At 40.5% G+C, this 20,654-nt stretch overlaps 1 protein-coding gene across 1 annotated transcript in view; it reads left to right on the plus strand.

The window, feature by feature from the left end:
* FAT4 (FAT atypical cadherin 4) overlaps positions 1-20,654 on the plus strand; it is a 145,429-nt gene that overhangs the window by 71,202 nt on the left and 53,573 nt on the right. Inside the window, exons 2-4 of the mRNA XM_081926415.1 lie at positions 9,532-9,663; positions 13,133-13,394; positions 15,019-15,369. Of these exons, the coding sequence (XP_081782541.1) occupies positions 9,532-9,663; positions 13,133-13,394; positions 15,019-15,369 (745 nt within the window). The remainder of the gene's footprint in view (positions 1-9,531; positions 9,664-13,132; positions 13,395-15,018; positions 15,370-20,654) is intronic.

A 20,654-nucleotide genomic window follows, 5' to 3' on the forward strand; every position in this document is an offset into this window, starting at 1 on the left:
CCACATTTGCCAGTATGCTGTAAAATATGAAGTGTCTACTTCATGGGTAGGCAAACTAAGGCCTGGGGGCTGGATCTGGCCCAATCGCCTTCTAAATCCGGCCCGCGGATGGTCCCGGAATCAGCATATTTTTTCATGAGTAGAATGTGTGCTTTTATTTAAAATGCATCTCTGGGTTATTTGTGGGGCATAGGAATTCATTCATTTCCCCCCCCCCAAAAAAAAAATATAGTCTGGCCCCCCCACAAGGTCTGAGGGACAGTGGACTGGCCCCCTGCTGAAAAAGTTTGCTGACACCTGGTACTTGCTTGGAGTGTCTGAGTTGTTTTACTTATACAGATCCCTACTCCCACCTTAATCATCACTGAAAGAATGGGAAAATTGACTTGACACAAGATCACTCTGAAATCAGTCCAGAATCACTACCATTTCCTGGTTTTGTACTAGCTTTTACAAACACAGATCTCCACTATGGATTGAAGGCTGAAGAAAGTCGCCTGAACTGTAACTATGAGATCAGTTTCTCTTTCTCCACATTCCTAAGGTTTCGACAGGATTCTTCCACCTCTTTCATCCTGCACAGTGGTACCTCAGGTTAAGTACTTAATTCGTTCCAGAGGTCCGTTCTTAACCTGAAACTGTTCTTAACATGAAGCACCACTTTAGCTAATGGGGCCTCCAGCTGCTGCTGTGCTGCCGGAGCACAATTTCTGTTCTCATCCTGAAGCAAAGTTCTTAACCTGAAGCACTATTTCAGGGTTAGCAGAGTCTGTAGCCTGAAGCATATGTAACCTGAAGCATATGTAACCCGAGGTACCACTGTATTTCCATTCCTAGGTGTTGCTGCTCTCATCGTGCCTTGAGAGTGTGAGTAAGTGTGTTGTGTGTTTGTACAACTGTGAGGATGAGAGAATCAGGCCTCATCTGCACTATTTATTTAAAGCAGCATCATAAAACTGCCATGGCTCCCCCCAGAGAATCCTGGGAACTGTAGTTTGTTAAGGCTGCTGATTCTCTAAGCGGTTTTACAGTCAATCCCTCTTCCAAGGGAACTCTGGAAACTGTAGCTCTGCAGGAAGAATAAGGGTAGCCCAACAACTCTCAGCACACTTAAAGTACAGTTCCCAGGATGCTTTGCGGGGGAGCAAGCCATGACTGTTTCAAGTGGTATAATACTGCTTCAAATGTATATTGCAGATAGGAATGGAAGTGTGTTGTGTGCCTGCATATGTGGTTGAATGTGTGTAAATTTGTGAGGGAATGTGTGTAAATAGCCACACCCACATTGGTACAGAGGTACCTCACATTACAGATGCTTCAGGTTACAGACTCCGCTAACCCAGAAATAATACCTTGGATTAAGACCTTTGCTTCAGGATGAGAACAGAAATTGCACAGCGGCAGTGGGAGGCCCCATTAGCTAAAGTGGTGCTTCAGGTTAAGAACAGTTTCAGGTTAAGAACGGACCTCCAGAACGCAGTGGCGTAGCGTGGGGGTGCAGGGCGCAACATCTGGGGGGGCATGCTCGCACTCGCAGCTCTCTGCCCCTACTAAAATCCACGGGTTAGGGGGCGCAAATTACTTGCCTTGCCCCGGGTGCTGACAACCCACGCTACGCCACTGCCAGAACGAATTAAGTTCTTAACCCGAGGTACCACTGTATTTGGTTCTTGGAGGGGTGCCTGTCACTGCAGCCCTCAGTTCTCCTTTGTCAAAAAAGTTGCTATCCCTATCTTAAAAGGTCAGCAAATGAGTTTAACAATTACTTAAGCAGTAATAGTTTCAAGGAAAGCTAAACAGGGCAATATGATTTCCTTTGAATTTGGGTGAGTGAAAAGGGGGAATGACTTATTCAGTTCCAGCTTTTCAAGCAGCATGGCAAGCGCACAAAGCACGACTTTATTATGTCACCACACACTCAGTGGGCTTTCGAAGGCATTTCTGTGTCAAGAGGAGAGCTAACCACTTCTTGTCCACACTACTGGGCTGTTCTTGCAATTCTTGGCCGACTGCCCAGTTTGTCTGTCATTCATCCTGCGTTTTTTCCCCCTTCGCCCTTGACAAGGAGTACTCTCAGGCCCCAGGAACACATGCCTCTGACTGCTAGGTGATACGTAGTGATTAATAGAAATAATCATCTTAATTTGTGAAATAAAATCAATTGCCCTATACATGCATAAGCCCCAGACAAGATGTACGCGAAAAACTTGTCTGCATTGCTGGTTCTTATGAAACTGGGACAGCGCTCAAGATTTATGTTTTGCCTTGCCCTTCCAGGCTTGCCCTGGAGTGGCTTAACTCGACACCCCAATAAATCTTTGCACAAACTGATTTGACAGAATATTTAGACTTATAAATGAGTTTGTTTCAATCAGGGGAGCCAGGCTGGGAAACACAAAGTGCATCTTTGTTTGGGAATTCGAGGCAGGAAGTATACATTGGGATAGAGGGCCTTGGATCAATCCATGGCTCTAGTGTTTATTTCATTAGACAATGTATCAGAATTCTCTTTAGCATGCCTGAAAATGTACAGAGGGTGTGTTAGGATTAAGTGGTACAAATAGTGGTATCTAAGTGACTGACTATGTATACAGTAATGTTTATTCATCTGTTTCCGTGCAGTTTGAAAGGGATAAAATTTATCAGGCACATGCATTTCTTCACCCACTAATAATTTTGTTTCCCATGCCACAGCAGTTAATGAATGTTTTTTTGGTGTGATGGATTTTTACGCAAGGAGATAAAACACTACAGTCTTTACTAAAAATAGCACTTGCCTGCCATCTATTCCCATGTACAAATAACAGTGGAACTGTTAGTATGCCCCTTCCTAAGCACACTTTGTAAGAATTTGCTTTCAACTCCTTTTTCCTGCTCTTTCACTGTGGTAGGATATAAGTCACAGTTTGGCCAAGTGTGCTCTAAGCTTTTACATCAGAACTGGAGAACCAATTACCGTGAGTGTTTTTGACTGGCAGAAATGTGCCACTGAACTCCCATTAGGCCTCTTGCTTTCCTGGATGAAAGACAGACTGTGTGAGCGTGTGCAGAAAATAGCCTACTGTACAATGATAAAAGTTATATTCATTGCTTGGCCCGCCTTTGCCTCTAGCCCTGCCTACTGCTGGCACACGGCCCTCAGAAAGTGGCCCAGCAGGGAATATGGCCCTCAAGCTTAAGAAGATTTGTCACCTCTGATGTAGGAGGTGCTCCTCTAGGTCCTTTGACATGAAGTCATTGAGAGCTAAGATAAGCACAAGTACTTTGAATTGAATTTGGAAATGGGCCAGCAGCCAATGCAGTTGTTTCAGAAATGGCAGATATTCCCTTTGGCTGGTCCCTGCTGTATTTAGACTAACTGAAATTTTGGGGAAGTTTTCAAAGGCAGCCCCACTATGAAGATAGACATTCCCAAAGTGTTAATTTGTTGCAGGAACAACAACAATGAAGAATCTTTTGGCACCTTTTTGTAAATTAATTATGGCGTTTGCTTCTGTGGACTAGAGTCCACTTCATCAGAGGCATGTTATTTCGTGTGTGTGTGTGTGTTTTGATCACAGTTTATAATTCACTTCCAACAAGCCATGCACATATACTTGTAAACTAATGATGTCATTTCATTCAGCTATTGAGCTGGACTCAGCTTTATTTGACTAATTTGTTAGTTTTGAAAGATGTCACGATACCCTTTGTTGAGATGTTGTTTGTGCTGGTGAAAAGAATGACTTGAGATGTGATTAGTTTCTTTGGGGCAAAAGAGAAGCTTATTTGAATATCTTATGGGATGTGACAGATTAATGTATGTGGTGAGGAAGATAGCAAAAAGAATTCTAAAAATCAGTTGCCCACCATCACACTAGTTTCCTCTGTGTTTTATTTTTAACGAAATGGTAGTGTGCAAATAAATATAAATATGGAATAAGGCATCTGGTGGCCTCTTTCTTCTTAGATCATATTCCTTCCGTAGTTCTCTGATGGGATATATGCACAAGGACACAGTGGTTAGTAGAAAGGATTATCAAATAGATGCTTGCCTTGCCAATGCAAACTATAATTGCCACATATAAGCTGGCTCAGCATTTTTGTGGCCTGCCTGTTTCCTTTCTTTTGCTAGGCAGTTAAAAAGATGTTAGAGGAAAAGAGTAGAAACAATGCTTTTTTTTCCTAAGGAGAGGATCTTTTCACCCTTAAATACTTGCCAATTAGAAAAGAAATAAATCATTTTTAAATTGTTGTTGTTTAGTCGTGTCCGACTCTTCGTGACCCCATGGACCAGAGCACACCAGGCACTCTTGTCTTCCACTGCCTCCTGCAGTTTGGTCAAACTCATGCTGGTAGCTTCGACAACACTGTCCAACCATCTTGTCCTCTGTCATCCCCTTCTCCTTGTGTCCTCCATCTTTCCCAACATCAGGGACTTTTCCAGGGAGTCTTCTCTTCTCATGAGGTGGCCAAAGTCTTGGAGCCTCAGCTTCATGATCTGTCGTTCCAGTGAGCACTCAGGGCTGATTTCCTTCAGAATGGATAGGTTTGAAATTTTTGCAGTCCATGGGACTCTCAAGAGTCTCCTCCAGCACCATAATTCAAAAGCATCCATTCTTCGGCAATCAGCCTTCTTGTAGCCCTGTTCTATTGCAGCATAAACAACAAAGAGTCTTGTGTCATGTTAAAGAATAACAGCAGAACCTTTTGTAGACTGCAGACCATCTCATGAGATGCATGAAGTGTTATCCTGAATTGCAGGCTTATATATTGCAGACACATGGTTGAAATTACTAACAGTAAGGCCAGAGGCAAACAAAATGCAGCAAAAGTAGAGGCACTGGTCATTCACAATAGAGTTGTTGATAACACAGACATCCTGGCATTGATAAGTCAATAAACAAATACAGAGTGAGATAAAACCCTTTGTCTTGATTTGTTTTGTAAGTGATAGCATTGAACTTTTTGATGTAATTCAACATATTTCAGGCTCCTTTTGAGGTTCCTGTGTTCCAGTATAGCCACCTTAAGGTCAGCCACAGAGTGGCCAGGGAGACAGAAATGTTCCCTCACTGCTTTTTGAATATTGCCATTTCTGATGTCTGATTGGTGTCCATTTATTCTTTTGCATGGAGATTGGCCGGTTCACCCTATGTAGGAAGGCACTGCTGGCAGATAATCTCTTATATCTCATTGGAAGATGGGCAAATGCATGAACCCCATATGTTGTATATGACATTATCAGATCCTGTAATAGTGTTGCCAGGGTAGGCATGAGGACAGAGTTGACATCTGCCTTTGCTGCAGCGTCTAGTCTTTGTGTCTGTATCTCTGTTATTTGGCCATGTGTTGCTGGATAACAGCTGTTTTGGCTTGGGAGGTTGTCAATAAGCAAGAACAGTCCTTCCACCTAAGGCCTGGGATAGGAAAGTGTCATTATTCAGACTGAGCTGTTGATCATTGATGATATAGGTGTCAGTTGTTTCAGCTGTATGTGACAAGGGCTCTGTCATTTTTCCTCTTCCACATCTCTCCTGTAGCAGACTATTACTGAGTACCAACTGGGCCTTGCTGGTCTTCCCCCCCCCCCCAGCAAACTAAAATGCTAGAGCAATTGCAATTCAACACACTAAAATACTAGAATAATAGCAATTCATTATTTGAAGTCCCGTTCTAAAGATATCCTCTCAATTAGCAATACATACTAATAAATGGGGGGGGGGTCTTAGCTGCAGGGAGCCCTACTTCTGCACGCACTATGCACACCTTTAAATTCCCCACTGTGTGGTTCCTGTGTGTTTTCCAGGGCCACAAACACTACAACACAGTTTTGTTAGTTGCCAACAGGCCCCCAAAATTGACAGCTTGACAGTTAAAACAGGCACATGCGGGAGTGTAAATCCTAAGAGGAAAAAAAGGTTGTGTCATTGTGGAAAAGAAAACAATAATGTGTATTTTCTGGAAAAATTGAGGGATGCAATTTATATTCTCGAAAGATGAATACGTTAGTGTCATCAGAATTTAATGACTATATTGTATATTTGTAATGCAGGGGTCCTAAGCTTCTTTGTGTTGTCTGAGAAGGTAACACAACTCTCACATTAATATTGTGCAGTGTTTTAATGTTAGATTCCAAGTGCTAAAATATCTGTAACAAACATAAACTTGCCGTGTTCCTGAGTTTAAGTTGGGACTTCAGCATCTAATATTACTGTTGTATTTTATGGAGTACACAGAGTTTTCAGAATAACTTACACAACCATCTTTTATTTCTTCCCTCCCTTCCTTTTCATCATCCCAAATGCTACTTACAGAGCCTCTCTTTCCATTAATCCTCTGTGTGCTTCATGAATTTTCAGCATTTGTTCTCCCTGGTAACATAGCATCTTATGCAGGTTGCACAGCTACCTTAAAACAATAGCTAGATAGATGTTTACAAAGGACAGCTGCCAGTTGCACATTGTGAATTTGGGTTCTGGTGGTAAAATGTCAGCTTGTAGCTGAAACACAAGCTGTGTGTGATATATATGGTATTAATAAATAAACTGCAGAGCTTCGCAGCTGCAGTACCTTGAAACGGGATCTGGTGAAATGTAATAGGTTTGGTAGCACGACTGCTTGCTCTAGCTGTGCTCCTTTAAGGGCCAAGACTTGATTGGCAGCTGTGGCATATAGCAGTCATTCATCTTTGTTTTTCTAATGACCTTAGAATGGTTGTTGTTGATGTGTTAAAATTAATTATTACAACGCTGCAGCGTTTTTCTTCTCTCCCCGCCCCACCCCCCCGCCCACCCTCAGCAAACCTCTTGGGCACTTTAATTCTTTGAAAATTAAACTCTTAAGCTGTTTAATTCTAGAGTTTGTGCTTGGGATGCTGTATCAGCAATGTGTATGCTAATTCTTATGTTCAGAAGCTTTAAAATGCAGCTACAGAAAACTCCAGGTGCAAATTTGGCATAGGAGGGACAGGCTTGAGGAGACCATGATTTACATCTTTGTAATTAGTTCGTGCTCAATTCATTTACTCTCAGAGAAAGGGATTTTCCATGCCTTCTTCTAAAACGGATTTGTCCCAGATGATACCATTAGAAGATCCTTCGTGGAGTTGGCATCTGGAAGACTTTGTTTTGTGATGGGGTTGGGTAGAGAGGGAGAGGGTTGAACTGCAGGTGAACTAGGAATGTGAACAGCCTGTAGGAAGTGCTGCTATTGAGCAGTCGGTAGAGGTGCAAGGAAATGTGTATATGCATAACAAGTAAGGGAGTGTCTATTAATATGTACCTCATAATAGAGTTGATGGCCAAGTGGAGGGCAGTCACTCACCTTACATGTGTATCTAGGCCATACATATTTGGTATTGTAGCTTCTATCATGGGAAGGTACAACCTGAGAGAGATACAACATGGGCCAAGTTAGTTCCAGCAGCTCATCTCCACACACGTACTTCTGAGGCCCTTCGCAGGAGCTGTTGCCAACTGCCAACCAGAGAAAGTCTACCTCCCTCACAAGCTGCTTGGCCCTGTTCAGAAGTGATCCAGCAGACTCTGCTGCCTTGTAGGCACAGGCTGAAGGGTGACACCAGGGAAGACCAAGGATGAAAAAAGGAAATGCCACCTGAATTATCCTGGCACCAGAGGAACACCATGATTTCTGTTATTGATTTTTATTATGTGAATTTTTTGTAAGCCACTTTGAAAGCTTCTCAGGGCTATAAAGCCAGGTTATAAGCATTCAAACTAAACAACCAAAACATAAACAGGTGGGGTATTTATAAAATCATACTTCCTGCCTTCATATATTTTGATATATAGCACATACCATACATTTAAAGCATTGTCATATGACTTTAAACAGTTTTGGCCTCTCCCAAAGAACCGTGGAGACTGTAGTTTGTTTAGGGTGCTGAGATTTATTTGGAGACCCCTCTTCCCACCATAGAGTGACTGGATGGCAGGAGAGATATTAAACTACTCTGTCAAGTGTATGAGGAGAATACACTTAACAACTCTCAACACCCTTAAGAAACTTCCCAGGATTCTTTGGGGAAACCGTGAGCCATAAATTTCAAAGTTGTATAATAGTGCTTTAATTATAGAGTTTGTATAGTTTAATTGTATAGTTTGCATTGTATTAGAGAAGAGTTCGGGCAAGCATCACATAATTTATTTTTCCACTGAGCTTCTTTCTATTCATTAAATTCTTGCTACCCTCATTCGGTTGAGATCGGTTGAGATTTGATTTAATTCTCCATTTCAAAAAAATAAATAAATGCCAAAATGTGTTGGATTTTGGCTTTCTTGATCAAAGAAGCCGGGTATTGCAATGTATTGTTCATATCCCCCAAAGAGTGGGAGATATGCAAATTTGTTGGATGAACAACACAAGTTTCAAAAAGATATTTGTGCTGGTTTTTATACTTGGATTATTTCCATCCATGTTTCTGAAACCAGAAATCTCTTGTCAATAGTGATGAAGTGGGTTGCTGAAGTACAATGACGTTTCTGTCTGTCAATCCGCTTATCTCTTTTGACTTTTAAGTTGCCCCTCGCTCTTCCTGCCCCCCTTTTCCAGCCCTGCTAAACAATCAGCTATCTAATGTTTGCTGAAGGCAGCTCTGCCCCCCAACTATGCCATTATCTCCTTGGTGGTCTTCACGTTTTGGTGACCACTTATTGGTCCAGGCCTTCTGGGAATCCTTTGCTTTCACTATAGATAGAAACCATCTGTTGCCTGTCTTTTCTTTATTGGGAGATTATTAGTATGTGTCTACCTAGCAGTGGAACTCTAAGCTCTTGGCTTTTTAAACGCAGCATCGGCAGGCCCATGAGAACTAAACAATCTTGCTTACAGAGGAGAAGGAGTAAACAGCTTTGGCAAATAATTTCAGATGCTGCCATTAGTGTTTGTAAAAGATATAAACAGAACTTGTGAAAAATAAAATGTGTTTGGGTTTAAGCATGGAAAGGGAGAGGGGGAGATCCAGAGAGATGTTACAACAACTTGCTTCCAATATTGACTTTTTTATAAAAAAAAAATACCCCTAACGCTCTCATACAAAGAAGGGCAAATCAGAACTCTTTTTTAATGCTAAAAGTTGCACTCTTTCTTTCTGGCTGTTGGACATGCCAATATGTAAACATTTCAGGGAGAATTTTACACCACCTCATCTTTATGTCAAGCAGCATTTAATGGTTGAATGATCCCGTGCCCTGGGTCTTGGCAGCTATCCTCTGGGGTCCAACTTTTAGGGATTACATTGACAGTCAGTCAGTGGACCATGTCCAACGTAAACTAGACTAGGACCATTTAAAATCAGTTACTATCAACAAGTCAAATTAGCTTTATGTAGGTTACAGGCTTTTTTCCTGAAGATTTCAAAACAATGTGGAATTTTAACCATCACGGGACTTTTTCTCTCGTTTGTGTTTTCAGAAAAGTTCCTGAAAAATCAGATTGCGCACTGCTTACCTGATTCAATGTAAAGTTAAGCAGCTTGCACTACTTATATTTAATAAATGAATCACGAGCTTTTCCCCCTTTCCTTCCTAGGTGGAAATAACTCTTCAAGATGTCAATGACAACCCGCCAGTGTTCCCTACAGATATGCTTGATCTGACTGTAGAAGAAAATATTGGAGATGGTTCTAAAATAATGCAGCTGACAGCTATGGATGCTGACGAGGTAAGATATTGTTGCTTCTTTGAAGGGTAGCAGGACACTTCTGTCACAACAGTGTTGTTAGGCATAGATTTACAGCCTTGTTTCTACTCCACCCACTGATTTTTGCCTGGAAGCCGGTGGCGTGGAGTGGAAAAATGCAAGTGTTTATTTTTTTTCTGTGAGTTTAGACTGCCCATTCTATCCCTGCGCACCTGATTCCAGGACTTTTCAGACCCCATGTGGTCTCTTGTTCTCAGAGACTCCCCTAGTGGAGACCTTACTTAAATTAATTTGATTGCCCTCATCCATCACAAGACATTGCTTGCTTTGCTTTATTTAACATACAATGTTTTCTCTCCTGTGTGTCTGTCCTCTACTTCCTATTTTCTAGTCTCTCGTCTTGCCTATCTTTCATCCACCCCCTCTCTTCCTTTTGTAGAGTTTCCTTTCCTGTTTACCTGCTCCTTATTTCTTCTGGGAGATGGTTCAAACTCTCCCACAAAACAGCCTTTTAACCGTTGCCAGATGCCCCCTCCCTCTTCTCAACATGTGGTACACCTGAACAGCTCCTCTTCTGGTCCGAAAGAGAGCCAGTGTGGTGTAGTGGTTAAGAGCAGTGGACTCGTAATCTGGTGAACCGGGTTCGCGTCTCCGCTCCTCCATATGCAGCTGCTGGGTGACCTTGGGCTAGTCACACTTCTGTGAAGTCTCTCAGCCCCACTCACCTCACAGAGTGTTTGTTGTGGGGGAGGAAGGGAAAGGAGAATGTTAGCCGCTTTGAGACTCCTTAGGGTATTGATAAAGCAAGATATCAAATCCAAACTCTTCTTCTACATACTGGGGGCCACACAGAGACCAACCCCACCTGCTACAGCCCCCTCAAATAGATTCATGATATTTTGCAGAAATGTGTGAGGTGGCAGATTCCTAAACATTGGAGAGCCACATGGGGGGTTTAAGGCACCATCCACTGCTGTACACATTTCTTCCTTTTCTCTGTGTCTGCTTTGCATGGCATGATTTTATTTATTTATTTTTTATATCTCTTGCCCTCTTCAGACATTGTCCCCTCATGTTCTTTTTCGACACAGGATCTGAGTGCTGCATCTTGATGTTCATACAAGTAGCTTTACCACCCATAGTGCACATACATTCATTTGCAATAAGGTTTCCACATGCCCCAGAGTTCCAAATCGTATGGAAATCTTCATGCGTCCAGCTGTATCTGTGAAAGCTATGTCACAGCAGTCATTTATGTTAATTGCATAGTCACCAGCGGCAGGGCTATCCAGCATGACCAAAGCTGAGTAATTTGACAGTTATTAATGCCTGGAGGAAATTTCTGTCACTGTGTCTATCTCCAAGAAAGCCTCTAAGCTTCAGTAGAGTGTTAGAAATCCGTGACATACAAAAACCTCTACATGAAATCTGTAGTGACATGTTTTAAAAAGTGTGCATGCCAAATGACGAGACTAGGTTAAGGCTTCTTTGAAACCCATTGCCTAAACGTGTAAAAGAGTGTTTCATATGACAGAATTTGATTGCTGCATTTGGCTAATATTCAACTTAATGGGATCAAGGTGGTCACTATTTTGCAATCTGCACAGAAGGTGTAACATTTTCTCTAGTGCCATGGGATGAATATTAATGATAGCTATGATATCTCACAGCACAGTACTACTGTACTTCAAAAGTGTTGACAGGAAGTTTCTAGATTTTCTTCTTACTTGTCTAATTTATAGGATTTGCTCCTTACCCACAGCAGCAGTTATGGTAGAAGAGTCTATAGCTGAGTCACATTGTTGTAAAAATGAAGTATCACACTTGGATGATAAAGAATGTAACACTTGAGTAATATAAGATTATTATTGAAAGAATCTGTTCAAACATTTTAATTATACTTTTACGAGTAAGTGTTCTACACATTGCACAGACATTGAGTATGAAAGTAATACTGTAGAATGTATCCCCTGAGTAGACAAGGAAGTAAGACTACAGTGAATTTTTGTTCACAGAAATGTGGAGGCAAAAGAAGGGTTTTCAGAGTCAAAGATTTCTCAAACCCCTTGCTTCTCTTTTTATGTGTCATCCCCTGCCTTTTCACAACTACTGCACAGTGCATTTTTAAAAAACAATTTCTTCGTGAGAGAACTGCAGTCTATCAGGAATCATATAGAAAATGTTACTTAGCCACACATCCAGTTACATTGGTCAACATAACACAGTCAATCACAGTAAAAACTAGACGCACTGTCTCACTCTGATGAGGCTTGATGATATCATCACATTGACAAATTTGCTTGGCATTGAAGTCCATTCAAAGTGAGAGCAGTGCTCCCTGCCATACCATTGAACAGATAAACATTTTGTTTGTTTTCATAGTCTTGTGAATCACCAGAATGAGGAAGTGTGTTTTACAAGACAATGTTCAGTATGAAACACCACCTTCTGCTTCATATCAGCCATCCGAAAAAGTTCATATGGGTATACGATTTCCTCAAGACTTAGCTCAGCTCTGACCTGTCGTACCCCAGCTAGGCTCCAGGTTCCCCCAAAAGCAAGCTGCAGCTATAGCATCATCATCATCATCATCATCACTTTTAATTTGTATACCGTCTTTCTATTTTACAATACCCAAGGTGGTTTACAAGCTGAAGAAACAAAGAATGTACACCATATAACAATCTAATCCAATACAAAAATGTGATAATAAAGCATAACTTTAAAATAGGCAACTTATATCAAATAAAGTAATATTCAACAGTCCGTTAGAATAGTATAGACTAATATTAAATACCAGCATATAAAAATTAAACAGAAATCAACTCTTAACAATTTTAAAAAAAATCTAAATTATAATCAATAAAACAACGGCAAGTCACAGTGCATAAAATAATGCAATGCAAATTGAGAAGCAGAGACTGGAGGGCGGGGCAATGCAGGTGGAAGAAAGCCTTGTCTGATGAAGCCTCACCCCTCACAGTTCTTCCTTAACCAGCATCTCTTAACCAGCTGCTATAGTGGAGTAGAGGTGAAGAACTGGATCCCCCATTCCCACAGGATGGGTAAGAAGGGCTGCCCACCGGTCAGTCACCTGACAACACAACATCACATGGCCCATTTTTGCAGAGTGCTGGGTACAGAAGGGGCACAGCTGTATATTTCTCTTTTATATGATCAGTACCAGTGCAAGTAAATACATCAGGAATGACAGATTGCTGCAAAAAATGTTTATTTGGCAAGGGAATCGTTTCTGTCAGGGAGCCTTGAGGGACATTATAGGGAGATTCCAATCTTAGCTCTTCGTACTCTAACTTTTCTGTTTACTTTTTAATATAAAAGTGATATGATCAACTCAGCATTCCAAATCCATGGTTTACTTACTTACTTACTTGAAAATTTCTTGAAAATTCTTAGAATCAGTGCAAAAGCTTGCCATTAATTTGGATGAAAATATAATGCACTTTGACCTTTTCTTGTCACTGTTTAGGGTGCAAATGCTCTGGTAACTTACACCATCATCAGTGGTGCAGATGACAGCTTCCATATCGATCCAGAATCGGGAGAGTTGATAGCCACCAAGCGTTTGGACCGAGAGCGCCGTTCTAAATATTCTCTGCTAGTTCGTGCTGATGATGGCCTGCAGTCTTCAGATATGAGAATAAACATTACTATTAGTGATGTTAATGATCATATACCCAAGTTCTCTAAACCTTGCTATTCCTTTGACATAACAGAAGATACCACTCCAGGTGAATAGTAGATGACATTACTGTCCTTATCATTCCTGCTTCCTTGTGCTTTTAACAGCTGTAATAACTCAGACTTCTTTGGAAATACTATGTTCTTGTGCGGATTCAGCAAATTCAATACCAGTTAAATAACGAACGACATTAAAAGGGCCAGGTATCTAGGCTTAACTGATTTGTGCATCAATTCTCTGCTCATGTTTTTGTTTACTGCACACTATGGACTTGCTGCCCTTGTTCCATAAAACTCTTAAATTGCTACTACAATTACTACAATTTGAGGTTGTCACTCTCAGAAGACATAGGCATATATATGCACATTATTATCCAAAAGTTAGCTTGAACTAGCCCAGCTCTCTCTTTTCCAAGCTTGTACAGGTGGAGTAGCGAGAATAAGTTCACTAGATTCCCTCTGTTTCTTTTTCTTTTTTAAAAAAATATCATTCTTTGACTGGCATAAGAACAGAATTTAGAATGAGTGAAAACACATTCGATATCTGAAGCACTATATAATATTCTGTTTCAAGTATGAAGTGAAATTCAAAACCAGCAAGTATAGTGATTAGCTGCTGACCATTTAAAATATCTCGCTACGTATCAGGAGTTCTTGACACACCTATGCATAAGAGGCTGCGAAAGGAGGTTATGTTATCTCTTTTGAAAAGTTATAAATGTGAAATTATACTCTCAGAGGTCTATGAGGAAATAGGGTAGTACACCATATTGAAACATGGAGTTTTACTGGACTTAACTTGAACACCATTTTCCCATTAAGAACATAACTGTATCATGCTTTTTTCCAAGGAGGAAAAAAAAGTTCAACTTCAGTTAAAATTTTGCTGGGCAGAAATTTTGGTTTGAATATATATTCAGTGGCTTTGTTGTCGCATAACACTAAACTGGATTATTAAAACATTACCCTTCCAACTCTACGGTTCTATGATTCTTTGACATAGTATGGGTTGCTGGCAGTGAACAAACTATAGTTAAGCTGCTGTGCAGAGTTCACAAATCACACCAAGGCTTAATGTGCTGTGTGAACCTTGCCTAGTGGTTCAACAAGGATTTGTTTCCTACCAGCAAACCACAAATTGAAACAATGATTAGTTGTTGGCTACAAACCATGGTTTCTTTTAACTGTGGTTTGGCATTATGTGTGATATCAGCACTGTTCCTTAACCATGGTTTGTTTGACCACCCCAGCCCAGAAGCTCACCAAACTAAAAAAAGCTATGAGGCAAGAGCAGCTTGAAAAGAAAGAAATTTATGGAAAAACAAACTGTGGCTTGTTTGATCATTTGTGGAACAACTTGTAGCAAATTTGCCATTTGTTGAAGAAACCATGGCTCAGTGTTATGCATGAACCAGGCCAGGGTATATTTTGAGTGTATATTTTCTCTTCCCCCCCCCCCGGCTTTTTTTTAAAAAAAAATAAGGTGATCATGTGTCCAACTTTATGGATTTGATTCTTTACTGAATGAGTAGGATACAAATGCTTTTAAATAAACTATCATTTAAATACTGTTCATGGATATGTTGGCACACACTTATAATAATGGATAGCAGGACACATATTTTCTCTGACATGAACCATTTGGGTTTTTCCACTCTCCTAATTCATCTCTAGGTTCTTTAGTGGCAGCCATCTTAGCGACAGATGAAGATTCAGGTGTGAATGGAGAAATCACGTACACTGTGAGTGAAGACGATGGAGATGGAACATTTTTCCTCAACCCAGTCACTGGAGTTTTTAACTTAACTTGCATGTTGGACTATGAAGTGCAGCAATATTACATTTTTTCAGTTCGTGCGGAAGATGGTGGTGGGCAATCCTCCACTGTGAGGGCTTATTTCAACATACTGGATGTAAATGATAATTCACCAATATTCAGCATGGCATCATATAGCACATCTTTGATGGAGAACCAACCTCCAGGATCTACTATCCTTATTTTCAATGTTACTGATGCAGATGATGGTATGTATTTTCCCATTTTTAAAATGTGTGCATTTGGGAGTATATTTACACATTTATTCTTTTTGATTATTATTTATTATTTATGCATTTTCCATTTGTCCTGTTTACACATCATAATTCACCATCAAACATAGCTTCTATACCTACCTCCCAACCTAGCCTTCCATGGCATTCTTGGTAGTCCTAACGATGCTACATATTAGTTTAATAATCCAACATACTTTCCCCCCTTTTATCCCTCATTATATTTAACTGTTGTTCATAGGATCACCCTACTTGTAGATTAATTTTGGTATTGTATTTTTTTTTAAAAGTAAGTCACATTTGCCCTTTGACTTTTTTTCCTGATCCCTTAATTTGCACATTTAATTTTGTACCTTACTACCATATGAGTATTATCTCTCATAAGGGGTCAAAGAACAGCAATTATTATAAAGTTATAAATAAATATATTACAAAACTTATAATCAACATCACCCTTAGTAGCATCTGAAATAAATATCAAATAGTTTTGTTTCACTCACTAAGTAAATGGTAAATGAGGATAGATGAAACTTTTTGAGGATTCAGTCTGCAATCCTATACATAGTTACCTAAGATTAGATCCCACTGAACTCATTACATTTGTAGATACACCTAGACCATAATGTCAATCAGAGCATTGATTTAAAAATGCTAGCCTGATCGGTTTCCATTCCAAATAAGAACATAAGAAGAGCCTACTGGCCCATCGGGTCCAACATCCTGTTCTCACAGTGGCCAACCACCTGTGTAGAGAAATTCTGCAAGCTGGACCTGAGCATAACCACATTCTCCTCTCCTGCTGTTTGTAGCAACTGGCATTCAGAAGCATGACAGTGGAAATTACCTTATAACTCTCTCCAACAATTGGATTTGAGACTTACTTTGTCAGCTCAAATGTGTTATTATCGCATGATATTATTAAAGTGGGCCATTAGAACATGTAGCAGATACATGGTGTTGCTACAGAGCATAGACCATGCGATATTCAGTGCGACCAGTGCTTGTTTCTAGAAAAAAAGGTGCAGGAATGCTGCCCTGTCCCTCCTGCTTCTGCGTCAGCCGAAGACACAGGGCTGCTCTGTGAACACTGTGAGCTCCCTGTGCATCAGCTTGGCAATCTGCCCTATCTCTTGTGCTTGCACACGCCAGCCTGAGAGACAGGGCAGATTGCAGAGCTGACACACAGGGAGGCTTCTTCCCGCACATCAGCTGTTAGCCCAGGAGGCTGAAGAGCCTCATTAAAGCCCCGCTGCACCTCTGGCTCATGAAAAGACCTTCTCCAGTGCCCATAAAGGATGTCCTCTTTGTGCTCCAGGGATAGTCTTCTCATGAGGCAAAGGCATGGTGTGGGAAGAGGTGCTGGAAGGCACTTTCCTGCTGAAAAAAAGCCCTAAATGTGACCAACTTTCTTCAGGTTACAGTCATACCTCATGTTAAATCCACTTCATGTTATGTTCTTTCAGGTTACTTACAGGCTTTGCCACTCGTGCATGCACAGAAGTGCAAAATTATATCACATGCATGCACAGAAGTGGCAAATCACAACCCATGTGTGTGCAGCTGCGCCTCTGCAGGTTGCGTTCTTTTCATGTTTTGAACGGGCCTCCGGAACGGATCCTGTTCGCAACCAGAGGTACCACTGTATTGGGTAAAGACTGTAAACGCCCTCTAATTTCAGTATTCAATATACCGTGGTATCTCTGTTTTCGAACTTAATTCGTCCCGAGGTCCGTTCTTAACCCGAAACCATTCTTAACCTGAGGTACCACTTTAGCTAATGGAGCCTCCCGCTGCCGCATGATTTCTGTTCTCATCCTGAGGTAAAGTTCTTAACCTGAGGTACTACTTCCAGGTTAGTGGAGTCTGTAACCTGAAGTGTTTGTAACCCGAGGTGTTTGTAACCCGAGGTACCACTGTATTTACACTGATAAGAATTCATATAAAGTGTCTTATCAATATAATTATTTTGAAGATATATTATGGAAATTGCTGAGACTTTATTTAGGCAAGGATCGCCTTCTTCCACTGATTTCAATGGAACAAGCACGGCTAATTTTGTCAATATAATGCCAATGTTTTCCTGTAAATGGATCAAAAGCTTACCAATGTCTCAACAAATACCCCAGAAAACATAATCCAGCTGTACTTTGAAACTTCATTCTCCTTAAGACATTGTCTGTTTCTGCATGTTCCAAGAATGAATCTAGAAACAACAGATTGGCAGGATTCTGGCAAATTTCCTGTTTTTCCACGTTATAAACAATGATTAAGATGGAAGGAGAGTTCAGATGCTAAATATCCAGTGTCATTTCCTGTTTAACACACCCTTTGAAAACAATAGTTATTAACTTAAGCTTTGGATTTTTTGGCATTCTATGAACATCAAAGAAAATTAACTAACTTTCAAATCCTGAACAAATAAATTATATTTTTTATTGTTTGATCCACTTTAAAGTTTAACTGCAAAGCAGCTTTAAAACCCAGCATTGCAAACTTTTATTGTATGACCAGGAGCTGATGCCAAAATATGGGGAAATGCTTATTGTGAAAATAATATCAGTTAACCTTCGAGATGTAATTTGACAATAATTGAAAGAAGGCTGCTTATTATCTTGGATTGTAAAATTCAAACCAATTTCAAACATAATCTGATGCAAATATATGAATGTTTTATACTGAGACCATCAGTCCAACTAGTTCATTCTTTTGTGCTGTGATTGTCAACGAGTTCTCGAGGTTCTTGTTTAGAATTGGGGTGCGTGAGAATTTCTGAGGGTAGCTATATTTTTGTTCTTGTATTGGATTGAGTAATGTCAATTAGCTGCTTTCTAATAGAGGGCAAACAAAATTGAACGCCTTACCCATCCCTACTTTCAGCCAGGGCTGTGGTGAAATCCATTCCCCAATAATTCATTGGTGGTGATGAAAATGGAGATGTTTTGTTTATTCAGGGTGTTCTTGGAACCAATATTGGTGACCTGTATTTACCATTGGTAGCTAGAAGTAGAAGAAAATTTTATGTTCTATGGTAGCAGCAGAGCTCCTCATAATGGTAGCCAGAAGCTGGCCACAGTGTCGTATTTTATGTTATTCAAGTCTCATTTTCCATCTACCCACTTTTTCAGGTTCCTCTCTGCATTGCCCTCCTCCTAATATTCTGCCTCTGTAAGATTTTAATCCCAGTTAAATTGGCAACTTTCCTTTTCCTCACAGCAACTGGATTGAAAACTGCTATAAGTTCCCTGAGGAACTAAACATTTCAAAATATCACACCAGCTCAGTTGATAAATGTGAAAGACTTCACTGTCATGACTCCATTTCAGTATTGATTCCAAAATTGTTGTCTTGCTTCTATAGTCTTATTTTTTCCTATTTAAATCAGTTGAAAAATTGCTACCAGCTAATAAATTACCAGTTATTTCTGGCTTATATACATCCCCCCCCCCCATATCAATGCATTTTTTTTCTGTAGAGAGCTCTGCTAAAGTGTAAGGTAAATATAGGATCAAGTTTTCATTTAGGTCTGGCATAAAATATATGCAGAATGTTATTTAATACATCATCTATATATAAACACTAAAATGAAATAGCATCTTTTCAGTTTTAGAATAATAAATAGCCGTGATTGATTCACTGAATATTACAGGGCTTAATTTATCCCCTAAGAACCTCAGATTGCTACTGAGAAGTGTTAGCATAAAGAATAAAGCAATTGACTGTATCAATAACTAATATCAAGTTTTACAAAAAGTGGGGGGAAAAGACTGTTGAGGAAGGGCTTGATGGAAAATGAAAGCCATTAAATGCAAACCTCAATCTTTATGACCAATTAGTCAGATAAAATTTCCACATTATTTATTTAGCGCTGTAAGGTCTCAGCCATTAATGGAGAGACATGAGAAAGTGATAGATGTTGGTTTGACTTTATAATGAATAATACAAACAGAACGGGTTTTGGGTTTTTAAACTGTCACCATATATTTCCCAGTGTATAGCACGCTTGGAGCTGCTTACCAGCTTTTGGTGCAATGTTTTGCGGAGTTAGGCTCCTTAAATTCCAATGAAGTAAGGATGCATGGTAGTTTTGTCAGTGCATGAAATATATAGAAACCTAAGAAACACAGGGACGTGGGTGGTGCTGTGGGTTAAACCACTGAGCCTAGGGTTTGCCGATCGGAAGGTCGGCGGTTCGAATCCCCGTGACAGGGTGAGCTCCCGTTGCTTGGTCCCTGCTCCTGCCAACCTAGTAGTTCGAAAGCACGTCAAAGTGCAAGTAGATAAATATGTACCGCTCCGGCGGGAAGGTAAACGCTGTTTCTGTGCGCTGCTCTGGTTTGCCAGAAGTGACTTAGTCATACTGGCCACATGACCCGAAAGCTGTACGCCGGCTCCCTCAGCCAATAAAGCGAGATGAGCGCCGCAACCCCAGAGTCATCTGTGACTAGACCTAATGGTCAGGGGTCCCTTTACCTTTAAGAAACAGAGGAAACTTGTCTCATACTGAGTTAGGTGGCTGGTTCATAAAACTCCTTATTAACTGTATCAGTAGTAGGGGACCTCTGGAATCTGGCCTAGCCTTGGCCCACCAGGATTCTAATTTTGTCCATGAGCTATTTTAGTGAAACTACACCTGTCTGTCAATCAGGTGACTCCCTTGATGTCAGGTGGTTCACTGGGCATTCAGAAGAGAGTATTTAACTCCTGTCCCTGTCAGCTGATGGGCAGTGAGATAAATCCTGCTTGGTCACTGTCTCTCCCCCACTAGGAAACTTTAACATCTGGAGAAGACCACACACCTGACAGTATGCCTGTGTGGATGAAAAATATCTGGGCAAAATGGTACCCAACCCTTGGTCTGCACTGACTGGCAGTGATTCTCCATGGCTTCTGACAGGAGTCTTTCTTAGCCTGAGAATTTTTTTGCTTGTATTGCATGTGCTCTGCCACCTATTTATGGTTCTTCTGAGTTGCCATTAACCAAAACTCTGCTCACCATTCTAATCTTGTCTGCCTAATAACTGTTCTTCTTCTAAATGGGAACTTTTTAAAAGGAACTGGTACCCCTCCCCCCAATGTAAATTGTATTTTTTTTATTCAGCTTTCTATTCAAATTGTGCCTTTCTATTCAATGAATCAAGAAGCAGTTCTCAATAGATCACTCACACATGAGTTATAGACTTAAACTTGCTAGTGCCAGGAAAAGGATTACCAATTCAGCTGCCAGTGTAGCATGTTGTGTCACACCATGGACAGTGAATGTT

This window comes from Podarcis melisellensis (assembly GCF_964234715.1).
Source record: "Podarcis melisellensis genome assembly, chromosome: 9".
NCBI classification, from domain to species: Eukaryota; Metazoa; Chordata; class Lepidosauria; order Squamata; family Lacertidae; genus Podarcis; species Podarcis melisellensis.